The sequence below is a fragment of the Hibiscus syriacus genome, unplaced genomic scaffold (genome assembly GCF_006381635.1).
Source record: "Hibiscus syriacus cultivar Baekdansim isolate YM2019G1 unplaced genomic scaffold, ASM638163v2 tig00110945_pilon, whole genome shotgun sequence".
Lineage (NCBI taxonomy): Eukaryota > Viridiplantae > Streptophyta > Magnoliopsida > Malvales > Malvaceae > Hibiscus > Hibiscus syriacus.
The window spans coordinates 1,167,779-1,177,402 of record NW_024062926.1 but is presented as its reverse complement, the minus strand read 5'-3'; the positions used below and the strand labels follow the sequence as shown (position 1 = coordinate 1,177,402).

Genomic DNA, 9,624 nt, shown 5'->3' with positions numbered 1-9,624 from the left:
CTTGTAATATTTTACAAATATATAATAAGGACAATTTGGTCAAATATACATTTCAATAATCTTTTATTCCTTTAACCAAACACGGTAATCTTACATTCTTGCTAAGCCAACCAAACACAAAATACAACATTCCCAGTAATTCTATTCCCTGATAATCTTACATCCCCACTGATAATCTTACATTCCGTGAACCAAACGCACCCTAAGGGTTTGGAACTAGAATTGATTATTCCTAAAATTGACACCACTTTTGAAAGTAAAGGGACTTTCTTTAAATAAAAGTAAAAATTTGAAAGAAAACCAGTAAGAAGACCGATGAAGGACGAGAAATCTAGAACTAGATTTTGCCTTGACCAAAAACCAACCATTGTCAAAGATATGAACCTTTGAAAACCAGGAGTTAATATCCCAAAGAGGGGAAACAAGAGAGAAGCTAGAGGAAGTTCTCTCTCTAACAACCATCTAAGCCCCCGTAATTTGATTGCCTAATATTAAATGAAACTTAAAAGATGGGTTCACAAACGTTAAATAAATATATTAAAAAAATTAAATGAATAAATATTAATATTTTTAAAAATAAATAAAAAATACAAACATAATATTAACAATTTTAACATATAAGAATGGAACATAAATATTTTAAAAAAATAAATAAACGTAAACATAATTTTATTCTTTTAAATATGATACATTTGCTCCCCTGGACCTTGTAAACAGACCCGAGCCACCTTGTCTGCTGAATTTTATGGGCTTTTGGAACGCTTTTTTGTAATAAACTGCCAGAGACCTTCCACGTAGCACTACAAAATCTTTTGCCGCCCTTCCAATCATCTTCGTCCTACATAATGATCCCTGTAAAAATCGATATTCTCACACGCAAAAAAAAAAAAAAAAAAAACCCTTCCATCTCTTTGTACATTGCTCCAAATCTTTGTCTTTCATGGCGTCTCAAAACCTAACAGAGTATGAACGTAAAAGACTTGAAAACATTAAGAGAAATGAAGAGATGGTGGCAGCACTCAAGATACACTCAAAAGCCGCCACTCTCTCCGCCGCCTCCGCCTCCAAACGCCAAAGGTAACACGAATCCATCTTCGTTTTTTCAGTTGTTTTCTTTACAATAATTTGATGTTGAGATTTTTACTCTTTTTTTTAAACGGTTGTATTGTAGAACAAAATCGTATAAAGTGAGTCCGGTGAAGAAACCCAAGACGGAGACCCCGGTCGTAATTTGACCGTCGCTGCGAACAAGAGGTATGCCACCGTATTCAAAGGGTTTGGCTGATGATTTTAGTGAAGATTTCGATAAAACCCCAAAATCTGCTAGCCCTTTAAAGCCACAATTGCCTCGAGTTTTGGGTCCTATTGATATGAAAGATGCTTACAGTGGAGACGAAATAGAGTCTAATCAAGTATTGGTTGGGACAATTTTGAGTATCGCAAAGGATACCCATGTTGATAATTCGGTCAAAGAAGATTTTAATGGTGTTATTGTTAATGATATTAAAGATGAGAATTGTAACGATTTTAGTGGGAAAGGAACATTGGGATCTTACAAAAGTGAGGCTTTTGAATCATCTGTTAAGGAAGAGTTTGATAAGAATTTGTGTGGAAAAAGAAAGTCGGTTAAGTGCGTGGTTAAAACTGAGCATTTGGACAGTTCAGTTAAGATTGAGAAGATTGATTCATGGCTGGAGTTATTGGATTTGAAACCGGAACATGTAGCACGGATAATGGTGGTTAAGTGTTTCCGTAGCAGTAGTATGAGTTTGATTGCAGCTGGGAACAAATTTGGGAACATTGCATTTTGGAATGTGGATTCTAAGGATTCTAAGGATGATGGCATATATCTTTATAGCCCATATTGCGTCCTATTTCCGGGATCTTGATTAAACAATATTTAATGTCAAAGGCACTTTGTGTTTTGAACTTTATTTATTATACCAAGGTTTTACTTTTGAGTTCATGATTTCAAGTTTACAATTTCCTTAAGGGGATCCATATATTTGGATGCAGATTTACAGCAGCTGCTATGATGGGCTTATTTGATTAATGGATGCTGAGAAGGAAGTATTTGATCTGGTGCATTCCTGTGATGATACTGTTTATTCCCTTTCTCAAAAGCCTAACAATTCGGCAAACCTATATTTTGGCGAAGGTCATGGAGGATTGAATGTCTGGGATATTCGGACCGGGAAGTCAAGCGAAAACTGGATGCTCCATGAAGATAGGATCAACACCATAAGCTTTAACTCACAAAACCCCAACATTATGGCAACCTGTTCAACGAATGGCATTACTTGCATTTGGGATTTAAGGAGTATGAACACTCAAACCCAAAACCTTGAGGACTGTGAGCCATAATAGGGCTGTTCACTCTGCTTACTTCTCACCCTCTGGAAGCTCTCTAGCTACAACAAGGTATTTGTTTTCTTATTAACCCTCTAGTTGATTAATATCTTTTGTCTCAAAATAGCAACTTGCTTTTCAGGACAGAGCTTATTATGTCATATTATGATTGACTTGCACTAGGTAGTTCTAAGATGTTACTTTGTTTATTAACTACGTCCTTTTGGCAGTGTAAATCATTGCTTAATTTGGTGAGATATTATAGATAAGCTACAAATATTGTTGCACATGGTCGTAAAAAGTCTCTAGGACTTCCATTTGACAGCAAACAATTGATTTATCCATGAACCTCATATAGGAGTGTCGTCGAAGCTCTGTATATTTGGAGGTCATATCCCTCTATATCCATGAGTTAGACATGGATACTTCATGAGGAATGAAGGGTCTAACCAAACATAGGTTCTAGTTGCATTGGATCATCTACAATTAACTGGATTTAAGCAGTATTTCATTTGTTTTGCCCCTGTTGTGCTAATGTTGTTTCCTTTTACTAATAGTTTGAACGACAACATCAGTATAACAAGTGGAGCCAGTTTTGAGGACACTTGTATGATATACCATAATAATTGGACGGGAAGATGGATTTCTTCTTTTAGGTACTTCTATGTTCTTCTCAAATACTCTGCTCGATGTTCTGTTGTGTAGTCGACTATGTCTGAGTTCTGATATTATACGCACAACATGTGTATTTGTATGCAGAGGTATATGGGGGTGGGATGATTCATATATCTTCATTGGCAACATGAAAAGAGGTGTTGATGTGATCTCGACAGCACAACGAAGAACGGTAATGACATTACAGAGTCCATAAATGTCTGTGATTCCCTGCAGATTCGAAGCATACCCTTATGAGGTTGGGATGTTCGCAGGAGCCACCAGTGAGGTCAGGTTTATGTATGGACGCCATGTTAGAATAATCTGGTTTTTGTAGGAATCTGTGCTTTGTACTTGGTAAGATGTGTTTCTGTTTGAACTTATTAGCCAATATTGTCACATATTTGCTTCTTGTATCTTTGTTATAGACAGCGTTGTATGAAGCAGGAGATGGTTGCATTCTACTTCAGTGTATATGTCCTGTATTCTCTGGTAATCAATATTTACAATTTTAGAATTTGTTGAAACAACCCATATCTGAGTTTGAGATGGCATTACCCCCAGCATTTGAGATCGGGTTACAAACTATAAGTCTGATTATGGTTTTAGGTCCCATTACATGTTGAATTTAAGATTTTAGTAAAGCATAGGGACTAAAACCAGAACTAAACCCTGAAAACGAAGAAATAAATTATACAATTTAAGAATTCGTTGAAACAGACCATAACCGAGTTTGAGATGCCATTGCCTTCAAAATTTGAGTTAAGGTTACAAATATAGGTCTAATTATGGTTTTAGGTCCCATCACTAAGCTGAATTTAAGATTTTAGTTTAGGGACTAAAACCATGAAAATGGAGACATAAAATTTCAACGACGTTTGCCGGGGACCAAACCCAGGTTGCCCACATGATAGGCGAGAATACTCACCACTATACTACAACTTGATCCACCAAAATATTGATATTTAATTACAAGATTTGACGATCGGTTTTGTTTAAGGAGGCACCAATTACCACAAAGAGCATATTTTCTTTAATGGCAGTGCCAATCCTCAACCTCACCACTCTGTCCACCGCAACCGTGAAACGCACCGTCATCTTCACCACCCCAACGAACTACGCCGCCAGACTCTCCGACCTCCTCACTCTCAAAGGCCACAATCCTCTCTGGTGCCCCACCATCACCACGTCCCCAACTCCCCAATCACTCTTCCCCTACCTTTCCCCATCCTCCCTCTCCCTCTTCTCCGCCGTCGCCTTCCCTTCTCGCGCCTCCATCACCTCCTTCTCCCTCGCAGCCACCTCTCTCCCGAAACCCCTCCTCCCCTCTCACGGCCCCACGCTTATCCTCGCCGCGTTAGGCAAAGATTCAGAGCTAATCGACACCCCTTTCATCTCCCAAATTTGTTCCAACTTGCAACGGATTAAAATCCTAGTCCCTCCCATCGCCACTCCCAACAGCTTAGCCTTGTCTCTCGGGCAAGGATACGGTCGAAAAGTGTTATGTCCGGTTCCCAAAGTCGTCGGACTAAACGAACCGCCGGTCGTCCCGGATTTCCTCAACGATTTGAAGAGCGGTGGGTGGTTCCCGGTTCGGGTCGACGCCTATGAAACCAGATGGTTGGGACCCGATTGTGTTAAGGGAGTGGTGGAAAAAGGGCAGGAGGAGAAAGAAGATGAAGCGTACGCCATTGTTTTTACGAGTAGTGGAGAAGTGGAAGGGTTTTTGAAGAGCTTAAAAGAGTTGGGGTGGGATTGGGGGATGGTCAGGAGGAGGTGGCCGCGTTTAGTGGTGGCGGCTCATGGACCGATCACGGCGGCGGGAGCGGAGAGGTTGGGGGTGGAAGTCGACGCTGTGAGTTCCGATTTTGGCAGCTTTCAAGGTGTTGTTGACGCGCTTGATGTGCATTTGAAGGGTTTAAACATGTAAATGTTTTTAATAAAAAAACCAATTTTATTTGAGTTATTTAATGATATTCAGTTTTTAATTATCATTAGCCTATTAATGAAGAGTAGATATTACAATTATCTATTGTTTTTTCATTCAAAATAATGTATATTATGATTAATAAGACAATTCACAACCAAATCAAAAACACAATTGAAATATATACCACTATGAAACTTGCTCTAATTGACAAACTCTATTTACCAAACTGTATATGCATGGTTGTGAAGTACACATAACGCAACTCTCCTTTTAGAAGCAGTTGCATTTATCACTTACCTTTGGCCTTCAACCCCGAAAGAAGCTTCAATGCATCTTCAATGGAAGGCCTGTCTACTGCCCTGCTTTTGGTGCAGAGGAGAGCAACATCAACAACCCTTTTATTTCTTCTTGCAATGAATTGGCGGATTCGGCTTCGTTTCATGGTAAATTTCTCTCAGAACAGCATCCTTTGGTTTGATATGAATGCTTGCTCCACCATTCATCAACTTACCATTGCTTAGTATTTCCAGAATTATCTCCCCAAAGTTGTATATGTCTTTGTATAGTTCCTCTTTGATATCGTTGGATTCACCTGTTTCAAGTTCGACTGTTTATGATCCAATCGGATTCGAGTCGGAATAGATGGATGTATGAAAGTTTTGAATGAAGGAATGCATGGAAAGTGAATAGATAATGTACCTGTTCCCAACCTAGAAGATGCTGGAGTTGTACCTTTGATCAACTGCATCAGATGCTTAAACCCGAAATTGGCTAAACGGGGTTCGGAATTATCATCGAAGATCACATTACTCGACTTCAAATTGCCATGAGGAATTGCAGGGTTACAGTCATGGTGAAGGAAGCAAATTCCCTTTGCAATTCCAATCATAATCCTACACTTCATACCCCAATCTCTTTGCATTCTCAGTTTCTCAGCTAAGTTCCCATTAGGCAAGTAATCATAGAGCAGGTAAGTCATCTGTTTGTTGTAGCAAAAACCCAGTAATCTGATCAAATTCATGTGCCTTGCACTTCCCAGTTGTGTTATAAACTCCGAGGCAACCTTCACTCTCTTCGGCTCCCATTCTAGCTTTTTCACAGCACAGTTATCCCAGTAGGCAGCACTGCTTTGCAAAATGCACCGGAAAATGGTGGCAGTTCTTCCATGGAATTAGCACAATCGAAGCTCCTCAAAATGTCGTTGGAAGTAAACTGAGGAAGACCGATAAATGAGTTCATTTGCCATTGCCCTTTGCTTTCTTTTCGACGATAAATGAGCCCGAAAACTATTGCTGCAATGAGTATGATTGCTCCTGCAGATACCAACAGTATTAACCTAAGCTTTTTTCCATTGATTGGGTTTGAACATGATTTCAGAGGTTTCCCACATAGCTCCGGGTTCCCAATGTATGCAGTTCTACCCATTGATCGCAGCACTTTTTTCGAAGGTATGGTACCTGAGATATCATTGTATGATACATTCAGAAGTACTAAGCTTGAAGACTTGCCGAACTCTACAGGTATCGAACCGACGAGATCGTTATGCGACAAATCCACAAAAACTAGAGAAGGAAGACTAGCAAGTTCCTTAGGTATATTATCAGTTAAATGATTGCTACCTAAGTTAATCATCTCAAGCGAATGGCAATCTGAAATACTCTCCGGGATCGATCCCGAGATATTGTTCATCCGCAATTGAACGACAACAATGGATTTGCATGATCTAAAAGGAGGTAGATTCCCTGAGATGTTACAATATGATGCAGAGAAATTTTGAAGAAATGGCAAAGACCATATGTTTTCTGGTATGGTTCCCCCTAGTTCTGGATTATTAGCGACACTGAAATACTGAAGCTTTAAAGCTCGAGAAATATCCCAAGGGATTCCACCAGTAAACCTGTTCTTGGACAAATCTATGTATGTGATATCAGGAAAATCACTGAACTTCAAAGGAATCTCACCTGAAAACGAATTATCCTCCACCCGAATACGAACGAGTGACGAACAATTAGACAAAGGAGACAGATTGCCTGTGAAGTTGTTTGAAAAGAGCATCAATTTAAACAACTTACCACCAGTACAGATACCAGGTGGAATACTGCCAATGAAACTGTTGTTTGAAACATCCAACCATCTAAGCTTGGAGTTAATCCCCAAGCTTTTCGGAAGTGTTCCGGTGAAGAAATTGTTCCATATAAACAGAGTTTCCATCGATGGAAGCTCAGCTAAGCTTTCTGGGACAGTGCCGTTCATTTCATTGAACATAAGACTGAGCAATCTTAGATTCTTCAGCTCTGCAAAACTCTCAGGAATTGGCCCAGAAATCAAGTTATCAGATAGATCCAAATCTGTGAGAGGAACTATTCGGCTGAACTCCCATGGGATCGGTCCGGTGAGTCGGTTTCGGAAGAGAAAAAGTGACTCGAGCTTGGTTAGATTCGAGAGCTCCCTCGGGATTGAACCGGAAAGATTTGAACCAGCAATATCGAGATATTGAAGCTCGCTCATGTTGCTCAACTGCCATGGGATGTTCCCTTCATAAAAATTGTACCCAATCTCCATATGTGTCATCGTTTTGAGATTCCCCAGCTCCGGCGGTATTTTTCCGGTGAGGGAATTCCCTGCTAAGTGGAGATATTCAAGTCTCTTGAAAGACCCATATGAAGATGGGATTGGACCGTCGAAGTAGCTACCGGCTAAATTGAGAACCTTCAGAGATTCAAGCTCGGTAACCTCAACCGGCAATGGCCCTGAAAAACTGTTGCTAAGAGCATCAAATGAACCAGGTTTCTCATACCGGTTATTCCCCTCGGAAAACGGCCGGAAAAGTTGTTCCCACTGATATCTAAGATTCTCAGGTTCGTGAGGTTGAAGATTTCCACCGGAAGTTCACCGGAGAACGAGTTTTGACTGATGTTGAGACCAACAAGCTGAGTTAAAACACCGAGTTGCTTTCCCGGTAACTTACCAGCAAGATTCTTCATACAAAGGTTTAAGCTTGTAACAATGGTGGAATTTTCGTTGCATTCAACACCAGACCAAGAACATGCAAGTATTTTCCCAGAAATATTTCCCTCGGAAACCACTTTCCAATCATCCAAACTCTTGGAATCATCAATAATGTCCGATTTTAAGCTCAACAAAGCATCTGAATAAGGATCAGCGGCTAACACTACCGCGACCAACATGGAGAAAAACAAGAGATTGAAGATTGACCACGTCAAAATCTCCATTGGAACTCACAACGAAGAAACAAAGAAAGAGAAAAAGGGTCAGCACTCAGCTCAGTTCACTGTAAGCTGTTGATTCTTTCTTCTTGGTAGAATATGAATTGGTAAAGCATGGGAAATAGGGAAAGTAAACATAAAAAAGGAAAGAGATGACATATACAATCATCAGTTGCTATGAGGAATATTGTTTTGTGAATAGCTTTTGATGGGGTCTGAAAGTTTGCAATGACAGCTGCTATGAATCATTTCTTTGGACCGTTAATGATCAAATTATAATAAAGCTAGTGTTAGATTACGATTAGAATTCAGCTCATTAGACTATGTCAATGATACGTATACGTTGTCAACTTTAAAAAAAAATTATAAATAAATATCGACTTATAATTACTTTATGCTATTAAAAAGAACTCGAATATAATTATATATTTGAACTTGGTGTTATTTTAGTTTCCATATGTACACCATGAATAGAAGAGTATATGGGTGGTGTGCAGGGAAAACATAGTAGAGATTTTTGCTACAATTTTCGACATATGATAGATGTTTGAATTGACCCAATAAGGGGTACAGGGCAGAGAACGTTAAAGGTAAAGACAAAAGTTGTGATAAAAACGACACCATTTCCTTTGGCCTTTTGTGTCTTTGAAGGAAACACAGGGAGTTAATTCCATTGTCTCCCTAAATTATGGTTCCAAGTTTAAAACAAAGCCTAAATTTCAAAATGTTAGGATGGAGTCCTCAAAATTATCAATATTGTATCAATAGAATCGTTTTTTTTTGTTGGCCTAACCATAAGCTTAGACGTTAATAAATGTTAGCTTGAAAGTGATGTCGAGAACATTTGAAATACAATAGATTGAATCTTAAACAAGTGTACCTATCAAAACGAGCATGTTTTGCTTAGATGTTAAGGATTACCTTAAATTTTTGGCCTTAATTTGAGGATATCTAGTGTAATTAACCTATTATAAAGGTAACCCTTCCTCGGCATCCACAGCTGCTGATCAGGTTCTACTGCACATGCAATCCAATGATTTAATTTTAAAAATCGGACTGGATTGGTCGGTTCAACCGGTTTAATCAAAAATCGTTGTTTAGTCCGATTCAATCTAAATCGGTTGAACCGTTATTAGTGAACCGGCCAGAACCGCTGAACCGTTCGAACCGGACCGACTAAAAACCGGAAAAAATCGAGATTTTTGTTTTTTTTTTAAAAAATTAAACCAAACAACGTCGTATGTTAAACGAGCCAAGTCGAACTCGAGTATTGCTGAGCTCGACTCGAACTTAAAAACTTTAAAAGTAAGCTCAACTCAACTCAAACTCACAAGCTAAAAATTATCAAGTTCGACTCAAACTCAAAATATAATATTGAAACTTGAACTCAAAAAGGCTTAAACCTCAAAAAAAATTTAGAAGCTCGATTGAAGCCTAAAATTCGAGCTTGATTGAAGTGAAAGA

The 9,624-nt window shown here is 39.0% G+C and overlaps 1 protein-coding gene and 2 pseudogenes across 1 annotated transcript; 2 read left to right on the top strand and 1 right to left on the bottom strand.

Annotated features, from left to right (window-relative positions):
- Positions 1-849: 849 nt before the first annotated feature.
- LOC120147947 lies at positions 850-3,389 on the top strand (annotated as a pseudogene).
- Positions 3,390-4,039: 650 nt separating this feature from the next.
- Positions 4,040-4,933, top strand: LOC120147902. The gene has a single exon (XM_039161147.1). The coding sequence runs from the start codon at positions 4,040-4,042 to the stop codon at positions 4,931-4,933; it is 894 nt and encodes a 297-aa protein (XP_039017078.1).
- A 167-nt stretch (positions 4,934-5,100) lies between these two features.
- LOC120147976 lies at positions 5,101-8,307 on the bottom strand (annotated as a pseudogene).
- Positions 8,308-9,624: the final 1,317 nt, after the last annotated feature.

Excerpts from the sequence above, each read along its gene's own strand:
- LOC120147902 (XM_039161147.1), top strand. The coding sequence starts at position 4,040 with ATGGCAGTGCCAATCCTCAACCTCACCACTCTGTCCACCGCAACCGTG.